This window comes from Artemia franciscana, chromosome 4 (genome assembly GCF_032884065.1).
Source record: "Artemia franciscana chromosome 4, ASM3288406v1, whole genome shotgun sequence".
Lineage (NCBI taxonomy): Eukaryota > Metazoa > Arthropoda > Branchiopoda > Anostraca > Artemiidae > Artemia > Artemia franciscana.
In genome coordinates, this window is record NC_088866.1 from 21,046,929 (window position 1) to 21,063,966 (window position 17,038).

At 35.5% G+C, this 17,038-nt stretch overlaps 1 protein-coding gene across 1 annotated transcript in view; it reads left to right on the top strand.

The window, feature by feature from the left end:
* LOC136026139 (nucleoprotein TPR-like) overlaps positions 1 to 17,038 on the top strand; it is a gene marked incomplete at its 3' end in the record, with an annotated part of 74,418 nt that overhangs the window by 16,883 nt on the left and 40,497 nt on the right. The window contains 4 exon segments of the mRNA XM_065702439.1: positions 129 to 866; positions 4,226 to 4,433; positions 11,513 to 11,754; positions 15,685 to 15,844. Coding sequence (XP_065558511.1) covers positions 130 to 866; positions 4,226 to 4,433; positions 11,513 to 11,754; positions 15,685 to 15,844 — 1,347 coding nt within the window.

Below are 17,038 nucleotides of genomic sequence, written 5' to 3' on the forward strand. Positions count from 1 at the left end.
CAAAATTCCCGAAAGATCATACCTTATTCGTTTGATTGAAAAGATTTTACCATTATTTTCTTATGTTTTGATTTTGACTTGCACATTAAAAAGTTGAATTTTGAATTAACGTTTTGATTTTATTTCAGAATGGAAGATATAGATTTTAAGCGACTAAGCCAGCTGTTTACCAAGTCTGAGCTAGAGGCAGTAAATAAAAATATTTTGGCAAAATTTGAAAAGTATTTAGAGCATGAAAATTTGTTATTAGAAAACAAACAAAATGAAATTGAGCAAGTAAAAGCCAATAATCAGCACTTGACAAAAGAGAACCATGAAAAACAGAAAAAATATGAAGAAGATATAGCAAGCCTGAGAGAAGAATTCAAAGACGCTGAAAGAAAATTAAAGGAAACTGCTGAAATATTGAAGTTCAGAGAAGTAGAAAGTTTGGAATTTCAGAATAACATAAGAAATTTAGAAGTGAAATGTTCCAGTATGGAGTCACAGGTAACCCTGCTGAATTCAGAAAAAGAAAGTTTTAAGGAAATGCTCTCTAGACGAGAAAGCGAAGTTAGTTCATTACAGAATCAATTAAAAGTTATTAATGAACAACTATTATCTAGCCAGAAAGAAAAATGGCAGCTTAAGGAAAAAGAAGAAGAAATAGCCAGTAAAGAACTTACTTTGAAGGTACGGGAAGAACAGATTAACTATAAAGTCTCTCTGTTGGAGAAACAGGTCATTGACTTAGAAAATGAAGTAGAAGAGAAAAATGTGAACTTATTAATACGTTCAAAAGATAGTTCAACTGAGATTCTTAGATTGAAAGATGAACTGGATAGAACCAAGGAAGACTTGAGGCTAAAAGAAGATGCAGTTGCAAGGTATTTGATTTTATGATTTGGGGCTAAGAGTATGGATAACTTACAGGAGTGGACAATGGCACTTCTAATGGAAAAGACAAAATAACCATCTACGCCATATGGCGTTGACGTTTTTTGTTGTTTTTTGCCAATACTAGCGCCAATTTCCACTCTTGTACTTCATACATTCTCTTTGATTCAAGTGATATTACAGAGGTTTCTAAAATAGCATTTTATCTTACTTTTTGTTTTGTTTTTAAAGTTATTAAAATAGTAAAAATGAGCCTGATCATGTAATGAAATGAAGTTTCATTTCAATTTCATTTGTAAAAAAGAAATCTGAAACATGAATGCTCAAGTTTTAATGTACAAAAGCATTGTCAAATTAAACTGATTAGTTTTGCTTGTTTTTTTCAACTTGACAACACTTAAGAAAACAAGGTACAGCTTCAAAAATCCGTAGCTTTGAAACAGTCAAAAGAAAAATAATAGAAAATGTTTCTTTTCAGATGTCAATAGATCTAGGATGGTTTTAGGGGCCAAAATGCAAATGAAAGGTTCCAGACAATAGTTTATCATGGAGATTTGATAAATTTATTGTTGTTCTGTAGTTCAAACTTTCTATCCTTTAGTGTTCTCAAAAATTCTTACTTAAATATTCTTACTTCCAGTGATGGCATGGGATTGAATTTCTTGCACCCTCAAATGCTGCAGAAATAAATAGGTAGCCCCATGAGCAAAAAGTGTTAAAGCCTTATTGTTGAAGACTACCATGGTATAATTGTCATTTAGTTGCTTAGATTGTTGCTCCCTCTCTTGGCAAACAGTTAATTTTTTCCAATGTTTACCATAACAATGAAGCTGTCAAATCCTTGAAATTTTTATAATGAAAATTCTAGAATATCACTTGTGTACTAGGCTCAAAAGCTGTCAAATGCTTGAAACTTTCACAGTGGTCAAATAGTTCGTGGTAACAAACTGTAAGTAAGGAGCCACCCGGCTGAATAGTAACCGAAACTCTAAAAACGGAATTTTGATACCAAGAGATATATCAAAAGAATAAGATTTTTGTGCTAATTTCAAATATATAAGGTTCATTAAGTTTGGTCTTAGCCCTCAAAGGTTACAAGCCTGAGAAAATTTACCCTATTTTCGAAAAGAGGGGGAAACACCCCCTAAAAGTAATAGAGTCTTAATGAAAATAACACTGTCAGATTCAATGTGTTAGAGAACCCTATCGTAGAGGTATTAAAGTTATTATTAAAATGTGGAATTTTGTATTTTTTGCCAGAAGAAAGATCATGGATGCATGTTTGTTTGTTTTTGTGTTTTTTCCCCCCAAGGGCGATCGTATTGACCCAGTGGTCCTAGAATAGCCTTAGAGGGCTCATTCGAACGGAAATTAACATTTATAAGGCCCTTTTTAAGTGACCAAAAAAATTGGAGTGCAACTATGCCCCCTCCCCCACCTCTTTTTCTCCAAAACCGTCTAATTAAAATTTTGAAATAGCCATTATGTTCATCGTAGTTCAAAGACACCGTAACCTTGCCTTTAGATATATGAATCCCACATTCCCATGGGAAGTTCTTTTAAGCTATAAAAATTGCTCATTGTTTATGCATAGTATTTGTTATTGGGAAACCAAGAGATATATCAAAAGAATAATATTTTTGTGCTAATTTCAAATATATAAGGTTCATTAAGTTTGGTCTTACCCCTCAAAGGTTACAAGCCTGAGAAAATTTACCCTATTTTCGAAAAGAGGGGGAAACACCCCCTAAAAGTAATAGAATCTTAATGAAAATAACACTTTCAGATTCAGTGTGTCAGAGAACCCTATCGTAGAGGTATTAAAGTTATTTTTAAAATGTGGAATTTTGTATTTTTTTGCCAGAAGAAAGATCATGGATGCATGTTTGTTGGTTTTTGTGTTTTTTCCCCCCAAGGGCGATCGTATTGACCCAGTGGTCCTAGAATAGCCTTAGAGGGCTCATTCGAACGGAAATTAAAATTTATAAGGCCCTTTTTAAGTGACCAAAAAATTGGAGGGCAACTATGCCCCCTCCCCCACCCCTTTTTCTCCAAAAGCGTCTAATTAAAATTTTGAAATAGCCATTGTGTTCATCATAGTTCAAAGACACCGTAACTATGCCTTTAGATATATGAATCCTACATTCCCATGGGAAGTTCTTTTAAGCTATAAAAATTGCCCATTGTTTATGCATAGTATTTGTTATTGGGAAACATGCATATATTTTAGGATGGGAAGACCAATTTTCTGCTGGGATTTTTTCACGGGGGAATTTTCCATGGGGAGGGAAGTTTCCAGGAAGTGAACTTATCAGAGGAAAATATGTACACTGGGGGAATTTTGACAGAATTCCTATATAAAATTCTTTTTATGTTTCTGGCTTTCTCTTTTCCGTCTCAATTTCAAGGGCGGAGTTGTTTAGGGTCTTGGGTAAATTTTCACCAGCATTGAATTATCTGGAGAATATATCCATGGGGAGGATATTTCTCCATAGAGGTGGGGCCAGATTTCGTGGGATGATTTAGAAAACGATCAGAAATTAAATAAAAAACAAGTTTTTTTCAACCGAAAGTAAGGAGCAACATTAAAACTTAAAACGAATAGAAATTATTTTGTATATGAAGGGTGTTGCCTCCTCAACACCTCTCTCTTTACGCTAAAGTTTGAATTGTCTCCCAATTCTTTAAGGATGACTCCTGAAACACAGGGGTCATTTAATTGGAACAAAAAGAATCTTTTTTTTTCAAAAGTACTAAAAAGCTTTAGCGTAAAGAGTGAGGTGTTGAGGAAGAGGCAACCCCTTTTGTATATGTAATAATTTCTGTTTGTTCTAAGTTTTAATGTTGCTCCTTACTTTCAGTTGAAAAAACTTGTTTTTTTAATTTAATATATCTAAGAAGGAATTCTTTTACTAGGCTCAAAAGCTGTAGAATGCTTGAAACTTTCACAATGAAATAGCTTATGAAGGAATGTTTGTATTAGACTCAAAAGCTGTCAAATGTTTGAAATTTTCATAGTAATAGGGTATATCTTATGAAGGAATTCTTTTAGCAGGCTCAAATGCTATGCTCAAAAGCCGGCAAATGTCTGAAATTTTCGCAATGATATATCTTATGAAGAAATTGTTGTACTAGGCTCAAAAGCTGTCAAATGCTTGAAATACAATTTCTAAGGTATTGTAAGTTTATGGATTGGTTTTAAGTGGCAGCGTTGAGGGTTTTTTTTTTGGTCAAATTAATGAATAGAATAGCCTTGGCACCTTTAAAGTAGACTACATAGGAAATGTTGCCAGGGAGAGCAAAAAAACTTAAAAATCTATAAAAGAAACTTCATTTTCGACTATTTTAGGCTAAAAGAAAAATGTGATGACCAGTTAAAGTCAATTGATGAATTGAGTGACCGTATTCGTTCATTTGCTGATGTTGACAATCAGGTTAAATCTGGACTGAGGAATGAATTGCTTGCTCAAAAGAAAATGACAGAGATGTACAAAGAACACGAACAACTTGCTGAGAAAGCAGCTGAACAAGCTGTTGAGAAATGCAAACAACTCCAAGTTAGTATTTTGTTCTAGTTTGTAATTTTTGTAACAACTGTGCCATTAAGCTTTCTTTTTCTGATTTTCGTACTGGGCTCTTATATTAATTTTTATTGTGTATTTTATTGTATGGTCATTCCCCTCCTCCCACACACACATACACACCAATAAAACCTGACATGCTGTTGTTCGTAACAAATAACAGGTCTCCTATGTTGTCATTATTTCAGCTAAAGGTCACTGTTTGTCTCTATTTTCAAGAAATGGTCACTAGGTCACTTTAGTTATGAAAAAGGCTAAGTTTTTTTTCCCAAGAATTTGTACTTCCAGGCAAATGCAAACCCCGTTTAGACTGGAATGATTTGAGAATTTTTTTTCCGCTGCACGGATTTCACTTTTAGAGGCTGTCCCCAAGTACATGGCTGGTCTCAACTCTGACGCTTTTTTTGTGGACAGACGTAACATCGGCAGCTGCCAAGGTAAGCTCCAATATTTGATTTTCAACTGAAGTGTTAAGACTGGATTGCTCTTCATTGTATGTACTTGATATAAGTTCAACAATGGAAGAGTGTCGTCACCGCAACATAAATAACATCTATAACCTTGGTATATGTAAAGATTGTAATTTTCATGGAAATAAGATTTTTATGGATCAAACGTGTAATAAAGTTAAGATGGCATTTTTCTTTGATTTTTACATAAAATTGAGCTTATATTTTATTTTCCTTTTCTTTTTTCAGTAAATTCATGCTGGAGTGAGACCTGCACAATGAAGAAGTGAAAATTTTTGAAGGAATGGCTGTCAAAAGACGATTCCACTGGTTGGGCCTATAAAGATTGGTGTACTAAAGTGATCAGTGATGCTGCTGCATTTTTCTGCTGCTTGTGTTGTGTATCTGTACATTGAGCTGCTCAAAAGGCATAAAAACTATGGAGCTCAATAAGTTCAATCCTTTGCAGCTACGGATGGCAGTAGCTTCTCACGCTAACACTAGTGTAGACTCTTTGCCTTCTAACTCTGACTTGCCCTTCGTTTGTTTGAAGGACAACACTTTGAAAGCTGAACTTATCTGGGCGCTGAAAACAGTCTCTTCGAATTTTCTTGCTATTTCTTGGGATGGTATCACAACATCTTTCAAAGCTATGTTTGGGGATGGGATGCCCAAGGACTTCGCTGTTGAGGCTGATAAACCGACGCTTTACATACATCATAACCGACGCTTTGTCAGCTCACTTTTTGGAGGATGCTTTTGAGTGATATAAATTATGCCTACTGTGTTATTGAGTTAGCTGAGATGACAAACGAAGCGAGTAAGAAAGAAATTCAGTTTCAAGTAAGATTCTAGTCTGAGAAAGTGTCAGTCGTCACTTAGCTACCTATTTCATTGGTTATGCAAAAGCAGAAGATTTAACAAAACGACGAAACAGAAAAGAAGAGAGAAACGAGGATGGCTCAACCTTGGCTCAACATGTCTATGGCAATCCACACCGTTTCAGTTTATTTGACAGCACCTCCAATATTGCCCACGTTAAAGGTCTCATGCAAGTTTTTAGGGAGACAGTTGAGATAAAAAAAAAGCCCATTCACCGAAAGGTGGCTCTTAATAGAGATACCGAAGAAACCTGTTTAAGCCCCATTTATAATGAACTAATTAATCCTGATCGTTTTCATTTAAATCAACAAAATCATGTTTTGGAACCTAACTGAATCTTTGATGTTTTTTTTTTACCTGGGAAGCGATTGGCCTTTAAAAATGCTCCGCATAAACTGAAAAATTGAATACCCATTCAGAATTGTATTTTATTCAGTTACCCTTTCACCGTTACTTTGAAAGGGTCTTTTCATTTTAGTTTTTGGGTTGGTTTTAAGGTTTGATTTTTTATAGTATCTTTGGATTTTTATCAGTAATTTTTTATTTTGTATCGTGCACTGAGGACCGTCAAGCGGGGGTTTTGACCGAAATATTTTCATTGTAGTCTACGTTTTCACTGGCTTGTATTATCGTCGTTTCCTTTTTCTTTACTGTGTTTTTCGTTTTATCATGATTAGCCAGTGTGATCTCAGAAATTATTTACAGAAGACTGAAAACGTGAGATGTTTGATGCCAATTCGTAATGCCTCAAAAATGCTCTGATGATAAGGAATGAAGGATCTTTCGTTCATAAATAAGTTTGGCGATTAATGAACAGGGAAAAAGGATCAAATAACTGGAGATCAAAGCAAAGACTTTTTAGATATCGGGAGATGTAGAATCCATTTTGTCAATAATGCTTTCCGAACAGGACTAGAGGCTATTGCGAACGATGTTTCAAAGTTGGTGATCGTTGTGTACTATTTCTTTTGGGGCTAGCCGGCTAGATTAGAGGAGAAGATTCAGCAAGAGATGGCTGCAACAACTGGAAGCTTCAAAAAGCAAGTGCCCACCAGACGGCTTACACTAGTCCCAGCTTCGTGAAGGTTTTTCTTGGAATAGGAACCATTGATTGAGTACTTTCTGAAGTTATCCCTAAGAAAAACTAAATACTTATGATTTCGAACTTGTATCTGTTGATTGCAAAGCTGCTTAATGGTCCAAACATGATGGCAAGAGTTGCAGTTTATTGTGGACAGTGCTGACTACTTTGCAGACTTCACTGAAAAATTTCAGCGTGATGAACCACTGATCCGACTCTTATTTCCAGAGCTAAGGAAGCTCATAATCTTGCTGGCTGGACTTATCTTGAACGAAAAGGGTGCTGTAGCAATGGCTAAGAGTCTATATCCTAAACTACTAGATAATTCGTCAAATAGAAAGAGCCTAGCAGACATCCTATTGTCTTGTAATTACCTGAAAGATGTTGAAGAATCTCATAAGAAATCTTTCCTGATGAGGGTACAATCACTTCAGAGCTTTAGTTTCCTACTTGCTAAAAGATATCTCCTAGAAGAGCAACTCTGCCGCACTCCTGAAAGCAGGTGCTGTCATCTCACAGCGAGAAGTTTGAAAGATATTGAGTGGAAGCTTGTGCAGCTTGAGAAGGATCCAGACTTGGAAGCTACGACGAGAGTTGAATAATGGGTGATGATTTGTTTGGGAAAAGTAAGTACCCAAACCATGGAGGTGTTGTCAAAGCAGCGCTCTGTTTATCCCATGGAACCGCAAATATTGAGAGGTATTTCTCACTATCAGGAAAGATTCATGTCTGAACAGAACGCAGCATTGGGAGAAAGAATATTAACTGAGAAGCTTACAGTTCCTAACTGGTTAAAAAGGTTTGGAGACAATTATGAGAATTTTCCTATCACATATGACCTGATGAAACTTGCATGGGGAGCTCGGGACAGTTACTTGAACCATCTTGGAAGCTCAGTGTGAATACGAGAAAGCTCAAGAGGAGGCTATAAGAAAGAAGTGTGACGCTGACCCAGAAAAAGCTAAGGTGCTAGAAGATCGAGAAAAAAGAAAGGAAACGCTGTCGAATCTGCAGGAAGACCTACAAACACAACAAGAAAAATGCGTCAAAACAAAAGGTTACCAACAGTTTATTAAAGGAGGGACCTGATAGACTGAATAAAAGGGATCGACCGTAATAATCTGGAAGAAATCAATGTCACCCAGGCTATCCTGTGAAGTTCTCAGGGAATAAGAGATTAACTGAACTTTCATACAAAAGACGTTGCAGCTACAGAAAAAAAATGGTCGATAACATTTACAAATGAAAGCAAACTGTGATCACATTGCTTCTGGAGACGTCTAAGGGGAACTGATCTCATGCTCGGTGACGCCGTTTAGCTTGATACATGTATCTGAATGTTGTTTTTTTTTGTATCGTGCTTATTAAATGTTCTTTTTTTTGCTGTGATTCATTTTACCTTTGTATGCGAAGTAAATATAAATAAACGATAAAGAGAATCACAATGAAAATAAAAATTTGGGAATGATGGATAAGGTCTTCGAGAATTCAAGAAGATGTACTTCTGACCCTGCGCTGACGATATTTTGGTCACTTTTTTCTTGCCACGAGTCACTTTTTCAACTTTTAGAGGGGTTAAAAATCGAACCAATGCTATTTTAGTATTTTGAAAAAGATTTGTTGAGTAATCCCCGCTTCATTTTCTTTATAGGATGTTCCTATCGAGTATTTAGGTGTTAAGCGATTTGAGAGTCGGAGGAATTTCAAAAATTGACAGTATATTATTAGCGTAAACAGATCAGAAAAAATATTGGCATTTTTAGGAGAGGAGAAACACATGGGAATTTAGGCAGAAGAGGGGACAAACTAAAACAATAGTAGCCAACATTTTTAGGTTTTGGGCCACATTTGTCATATATGCTAGAAAGCAGAGATGTACAGATAAAATGTGAGGAATTGGAAGTCGTCGCCCCACTCTCAACAAACGTACCTGAACGTTTCAACTCGAATCCCCTACTGTGACATAAAATAGGCCAGGCTTACGGACACTATGACTTTGTTTTACGGTATTTTCGCCGTAAAAAATCATTTCATTGAACATGTACGTACAAATGAGTTAGTACTTCTCAAAGTACTGTTCTCCCAACCCGATGCACCTCCTTCAATGGTTTTCCCACCCCTCATAAGCTTCGATCTGTCTCCGAACCCGGCGTGACTCGGTCTATTACCATGGTGCATTATCAAATCGTCACAATTGTCTCTTTGGGGTGTTGAACCTGTCCCTTAACCGTTCTAGCACTTCACAGTATTACCGGCTATCAATAGTCTGTTCTCGGGACACCGATTCGTGATGAATTGAACCCTTGGTCTCAAAACCGACGAGGATGGGCTTTAACCACAATTTGCTGGTTCTTCCTTTTTTGATCGAGTAGGCCTAATTGTGTGCCACTTCCTGCTCTGCTGTGTGGCTTCGGGATCTTACTCAAAAACACATGTCTTGTCACCTGTATTGACTCTGTCTAAGAAGTCAGAATTGGTTTCATAATGTTCAAGCAGCTCCTGACACGTCGTGAGACGCTGATTCTTCATTTTTTTGGTGAGCACCTTGGAGGACCATTTTTGCACGCATTGTTTGCATGCATTTTGGCACATTTCAGCTAATATCTAAACACCCAATCATCGATCACTATTTAAAAGCTTTTGCACATTATCCATCGTATTGTCAGTTTTGGTCGTTGAATAGCACCTTGAGTGCTCGTCGTCGTCGACCTACTGCCGACGTTGATTCTGTGGCACAAGAATCTGAAGCTTCTTGTGCCACTCGAAAGTTTGGTTGTAGAACATGGTGCCATCCCCATAGGCTTGTTGAAGTATCTTAAGTGCATCTGCACCATTCTTGCCCATTACAACACAAAATTTAATCATGTACCGTTGATCTACATTCTGCGTCATCCTTATTCCGACTCTATTCTAGATATTAGTATTCAATTTCTTTTTTATAGATATTTTTGATTTATAGATACAGATTTATGATTTTTTTTTTTTTAACAGGTCAGTTTTTATAATTAAAATTCCAGTGCTTCGACGAGTCTGGCGAGAAGCTGTCTTTTGCCCGTTGATTTTAAAATTTTACATTTCGTTTATCCTATTCTCTTTCCTTCTACTTTTATTTTTGATTCAGTAAATATTTATTATCTGGCTTTTTCAGACAGATGATCGATTTTTAACTAACATAACTGAAAGAGACTTTCCCTCTATTTTGATTGTTCCCTACAAATTTTGAAAGATCGGGATGTCTCTTAACCTATCAAAGCGCGAATATCATATATTTAATTGTCATAATACGACCCCTGTGGTCTAAAAACTCTTCTTTATACCACCGACTTTTCTTTTTTGGTAGTAAAGAACAGCTATTAATAAAATATTATATACTCTCTGGACTCACGTCGTCGCTGATTAAAAAAAAAGTTGTTTTTTTCAAAATTGTGCCAACCGAGGCAGATGTAATACAAAAGATTTTGGCTAAATTATATTCATTTTTACTGAAAACTCTGTTTCGTCTCTTTCGGGAATCTACCCTATTTTTCACAACGAAGATATTTGATCGTATCATTCCCGTTTTTCTTGTTTTCATTATAGCTACCTCCGTGATCTAGGAACCAAAACCTCAAAACTGTTTATGAACTCCCCGACATCCGTTTAAAGCTTACAGAGCTTCTTGGCAAAGTAGCCCTCAGTACCTAGTATAGTATCTGTCCACAATGTCACATGCATACCCGTTTAGAGTGATGTTTTGTATGGTTTTCCTTGTTTAAGGATTAGTTTCTCTTTTTTTGTTACCCTGCTTTCTTTTTTCGTTGTGGGTTGCAAGTAAATTATTGCTAGTACATGCAGGCAATTCGTTCAAAAGCGCATAGACTTGCCAGAAATCCGTGTTCTCTAAGTAGGAGTGATTCGCATGGGGACTGCCTTGTTGATTCATTAAGAGGGAAATTGATTATGTCTTTCGATGGTCTTGTGTATTTGTGTTGTGTCTTTGCTTAAGAACAACGCCTGATCCACACCATAGTTTCATCTGTTGATAAATTGCTAAAATTTATGGATGATGTGCGTTTTTCCTTAATTTGACGTCAAAAGTGGAACATTGAAATAGCAAGAAATTGCACAATAAAGTCTATGTCAGCACTGATATATTACCAAGTATTTTCTGTAATTACTACGTCTTTGCATCTTAAGCCTGGTATTAACAACTTATAAACAACTTATTTGAATCTTTTCCTAGATTCATGGGATCATGATGGTTCAAAAACTTTTTATGGCCCATTTTTGAGGATCTTTGCCCCCAACCAGTTGTTTTGACATTAGGTTTCCCCTTGTCCCAGCGACTTCAGGCTGTAAGCTTCAGACTGACTAAGGAAAAAGAGTTTTTTGGTCTATGTTTGGGTTCTCTACCCCCCCCCCCCCCAAGAAACTTCAAATATATTCATGATCTCTACAACTACAGAATAAGCAATTACAAGGTTTCAGTTTCCCCATATGATTTTTCTTTTAATCTTAAGTGTCTTAGATCTCCTGAATAGGTTTTTATACAAGAAGCTCTTAAGCCCTATTTTTTTTCTTATGTTAAACTAAATGATGTCAGGTATACCTTTGTTTTCTGGTAAAAGGCCATTGTTTCTGGTGTCTAAATGTGTTATTTGTAGGAAACTCTTAAAAAGGCTGTTGAATCATGTGGAGATTATGAAACGCAACTGGAGGAAGAAAAACTACGCCATGCTGAAGATGTCGAGAACCTTCAGACTACGATTTCCAAACTTGAAGAAGAGCTACATCATGCTAATGAACTGCTGGAGCAGAAAACCTCAATTGCTGCTGATATCTCTGAGCTTTCACCTAAAGGAGCTTCTTTCTTTCAGTCTGGGATCACTGTTACTAGAATGTACACGTAAGTCTTTTCATCAGGGTTGGGAGTTGGCAATGGTAGTTTATGAGTGTTTTCTGAAGAGCTTCTAGTGTAGCAGATGTTCTTCAGCTTCAAGAGTTGGGTTGTGTTCCAGCTACTGTCATGCAGCCTTTTCACCGGCTCTCTAATTGATGTGATACTCAGCAATGGAACACTCAAGTTTTTCAAGACTTTCTGGGGGTGCTCTTAGGTAGTTTGGTATATGTATTGCATGTGCCAGAATTCAGATAGGAAGAAATGGATATTCCATTAGATTGAAAAACAAAATAGCGAAAGTAGGAAAGTTTTGACCATAGCCTATGGCTAGCCCCATTGGGGGGGGGGTGCATTTGTGAGAGCAGCAACTAGTATATTTGGAACATGCATGAAAAGATGCATTGAGGTGCATTAGGTGAAGCATAAAAAACATATCCATTTCTAGCCTGGCAGAGTAATTGAGAAAACTGTAAATTTACCACCCCCCTCTCCATTTTTTGTCTCTAGTGTGTAACAGTGTATAACTTCTTTTTTTTCGTGCATCAGTTTCAAAGTAAATATATCTCTCAACAAGTGGTTATTTACGGATAATGGCTAATTTATGCCATTTTGAACTATTCTCCATTTATCATTTTTTAAAGTAGCCTAAAGGTTTAAGTCATGTATATTCATAAAAGGGTTTAAAATAACGTGGGAAAATCGAAATTTTTTCTTTTTCTGAACTTTTTTGTATCGTTAGGCACATTTGCTTATGAACTTGAATTAATTCTGTGGCAAATAGAATTAAACCGTTTGTTGTATTTATCAGTGCCTTTTCAAAAGTTTTGAAAAGGCACTGATAAATTATTACAGACAGATTCTAATTGGATTTCTGAATTGTGCAGAAAATAATTGTTTTTAAATTTATAAATAAAAAGACTAAAAAAGTATGGGTAAATTATTACAAGGCAAAATCCAATTGTCCAAATTTAGTATTTAAAGTTGGATCTGTAGGAATTCCCTAAATAATTGAAATTTTATTTTTGAAATTAGTCAAAACACCCCTTTATACCAAACGAAGAGAACTTAAAAAAAAAAAAAAATTCTGATAGTTTCAAAAATCACTGACAAACTTCATTGCATCTTTAAGTTCAGCTTAAAATCTTGTCTTTGTGGGAATTTTTTGTACTGTTCTATCTTATTTTTAAAAAATGGGGTTTCGGTTAGTTTAGTTAAAAGTTATTCAAAATGATTAGCCTACTGTGAAATTACATAACAATCAAATAGGGATAGGAAATATTTATTTAAAAATAAGCAATGTATATATTAAATGCAACGAAAGGAGAATGTTAAAAAATATTCCCAAAGTTATTAAAAAAATTTCAATTGTATTTTATGAGCTCAGCTTAAAATGTTTTGTTGGTGGCAATTTGTTCATAACTAAATTAATTTTTTTTAAACAAATTCAACGTTCGAAAAAGAAAACTTCAAGCACTGAATCTCAAAATTTCAAGAATATTGAACAATTATTATTAATCAAATAACAGAACAATCAGTTTGCGATTAAGTTTATATTTACAAATACAATCAAAAAGAAAACTTTTTTGAAGAAAGAAAATTCAAAACCCAAAAGTTTAAAAAGGGCAAACTAATTATTAATGGCAGATCCCAATTATATTTTCGAATTTGGTATAAAAAGTTTTATTGACAGAAGTTACCCATGTACTTAAATTTCAGTTTTCGAAAACACGAATAAGCTCAAAATGTTGACAAATTTTAATTTTAATTGAAAATTTCAGCATTAAAAGTTGTGTTTCTCATAATTTGTTAAGCAATTGAATTATATTAAAAAAAAATGACTACACTCACTCATCATAAAAATAAAAAACTTGAAACAGAAAGTTCAATCAGTACTGGTTGACGGGAAGCAAAGGTTGCATTTGAAGCAAAGCTGAGTGAAAACGTATATCATCTTTTTTTTATTGTTGGGAAAAATGGCTGAGATCCCAAAACTATGGGGGAGGAGGGGGAGGGGGGACCTAAAATCCTGGAAAACGCTTAGAGTGGAGGGATCGGGATGAAACTTGGTGGGAAAAATTAGCACAAGTCCTAGATACGTGATTGAAATAACCGGTACGAGCCCGCTCTCTTTGGGGGAGTTGGGGGGAATGGATTAGTTCTAAAAAATAGAAAAAATGAGGTATATTTATAACTTACGAAGGAGTGATCAGATCTTAGTGAAATTCCATATTTAGAAGGACCTAGTAGCTCAGATCTCTTATTTTGAATCCCGACCAGATCCAGGGTCATTGGGGGGGAGGGGGACCACAAATCTTGGAAAACCCTTAAAGCGGAGAGACCTTGATGAAACTTGGTGGGAAGAGTAAGCACAAGTCCAAGATACGTGATTGACATAACCGGACCGGATGTGCTCTCTTTGGTGGAGTTGGGGGGGGGGTGTTAGTAATTCGGAAAAATTTAAAAAATGAGGTATTTGTAACTTACGAACGGGTTATCAGATCTTAATGAAATTTGATATTTAGAAGGATCTTGTGCTTTAGAACTCGTTTTAAATCCCGACCAGATCTGGTGACAAAGGATGGAGTTGGTGAGGGAAACCAGAAATCTTGGAAAATGCTTAGAGTAGAGAGATCGTGATGGGAAGAATAAGCACAAGTTCTAGATACGTGATTGACATAATTGGAACGGATCCGTTCTCGTTGGAGGAGCTGGGGGTCGTTAATTTGGAAAAATTAGAAAAATTGAGGTATTTTTAACTTAAAAACGGGTGACTGGATCTTAATGAAATTTGCTATTTAGAAGAAACTCATGTCTCAGAGTTCTTATTTCAAATCCATACCAGGTCTGTTGATATTATAGGGAGTTGAAGGGGAAACCGGAAATCTTGGAAAACACTTATAAATGTCGTAGATACGTGATTGACGTAACTAGACTGGATCCACTCTCTTTGGGAGAGTTAGGGGGTGGGGTTCAGTGCTTTCGCGAGTTTGGTGCTTCTAGACGTGCTAGGACGATGAAAACTGGTAGGCGTGTCAGGGAGCTGCACAAATTGACTTGATAAAGTCGTTTTCCCCGATTCGACCATCTGGGGGGCTGAAGGGAGAGGAAAAATTAGAAGAATGACGTATTTTTAACTTACGAGTGGGTGATTGGACCTTAAAGAATTTTGATATTTAGAAGGACCTCGTGACTCAGAGCTCTTATTTTAAATCCCGACCGGTATTAAGCCTTTGATTTTCCTTTTAAATCATTCTTTTGGTTCTTCGAATTTTGCCAGAGCTCCAACCATATGAGCTCTTGGCTCTTCCGGCCTCGTCACAAGTGCCATATGAGATCTTGTTTCTTGTTAGCAAGTCTTATATCCTATTGTAGACTCTACAATTTACTAGGATTTCTCGGGCATCCATATTTTTTAAGTTAGTTGGAGTGCTTTTACATTGAAGTTAATGAATCGGAAATAATATTTTTCATTTTACTTTATTTACAAACAGGGTATATATATGTTTGTATATATATTTTATATATATATATATATATATATATATATATATATATATATATATATATATATATATATATATATGTATATATATATATATATATATAGTATATTGTATATAGTATATAGTATAATAAAATTTTTCAGGCTTTTTCAGTTGAAATTTATGAGTATATTGTAAAACTTATCATGTTACTTTATTTACAAACAGGGTTTTTGTTCTTGTTACCATTGTTTTTTTGTTTTTTTTTGTTTTTTTTCGTTTTGACTCTATTAACATTGTTTTTGTTGGCAAGTTGTTGGTTATGTCCTCCAGTAGGAGGTCGACCTGTTGTTTTCTGGGATTTCTTGGGCATCTAAATTTTTCTAAGTTACTTATGGCTCTTTTTCCGTTGAAACTAATGAGACAAAAAAAAATTCTTTACTCCTTTTTTTAGTGATTACAACACCCTCTCTGAAAAATACGCTCGGTTGGAGATGGAGAGGGATCATTTGCAGAAAGTACTTGAAGATGTTGAAGAAAAGATTCCACTTATAAAACAACAAGCTTTTGAGTTACAAAAAGAAAGGGAAGAAAACGAAGATCTAAGACAGAAGGTAGCTCATTTTTTATTCTAAGCTATCAGGGGAACGAGGGAAATCTCTCGATAGAGTAACTGCTTTTAGGCTCGTTCTGTCCTAGTGCAAAAATTTAAATGAGTAAGAGACACAATTTTGTAGCTCCAATTCTCCCATACATGATTTTTTTCTTTCCCCCCTTTTATAATAAATTCGATAAAAAAAAAGTAAAAAAATATTGAGCAACCAAACGAGAGTGGTTGCTGAAAAAACGAAAGGACTGAGCACATGTTTCGGAGCAGTTAAAACCTTCACTAAGCCGTCTTCATCTCTCAATAAAGGAGTGAAAAAGATATTCGTAGGCTATACATATATATATAAAAGAAGAAAAACTGAGCTTTTGAAGTAAACTAAAAGGAACCCTAGAAGTGGCTAAACGAAAAATCAGCCACACCAATCAAAGACCAGTCTTACTCGATCTAGGTGTCGAGCGTAATTTAAGAGTTAATGAAAAAAAAGTGTGAATGATTGGTGTTGTTGTTCAGACATTGGACTACTGTAGTTGACTGCTTTAGACTTGACATCAGTCAAATCCACCTGTAGTTCTGGAAAGGTCAGAATGTCGAAAATCAGCTTCTTTATCATTGATGCAAGAGGTTTCAAAATTATCGACAGGCCTCTTTTCTAAGAAATCTGAATATATGCTTATTAGCAGCTACTTCGTACAACCCGCTTCGTTGCTCTAGGGTCACTTAATAGTTCACAGTCATTGCCTACTTAGGTTACAGAAGAAAATGCAAATTATTTTCAAGTGATTATCATTATGTGTTATTGCTGTCTTTGGCGTTATACGATTCCAAAAATTGCCAAAATAAATTAAATGGACTCCTTTCCGAATGCTTTAAGATCGTCTTTGTCAAAGATTCTAGAAGCCATTAAAGAAATTACTGACACCTTTAAGTGAGTGCAAGCAGACTCTTGTCAGTGACACGAATTATGAAAAGTCATTTGGATGAAACGGTCAGATTAGCTCTGACTAGTGAAAGTAAAACACTTGAAGTTGACTTTAGTTCAGCTATAGCTAATTAAAGTAAAGAATCCTAACAGACTTCGTAAGCAAGATTAAAAATTGCTTTCATACTACGAAGTTAACCTAAAGTTTAAAACGAAGAAGATGGCTATTCAATTGGTGTGCTCTGGAGTACGAACATTTCATTCGGAGACTTTAAAATG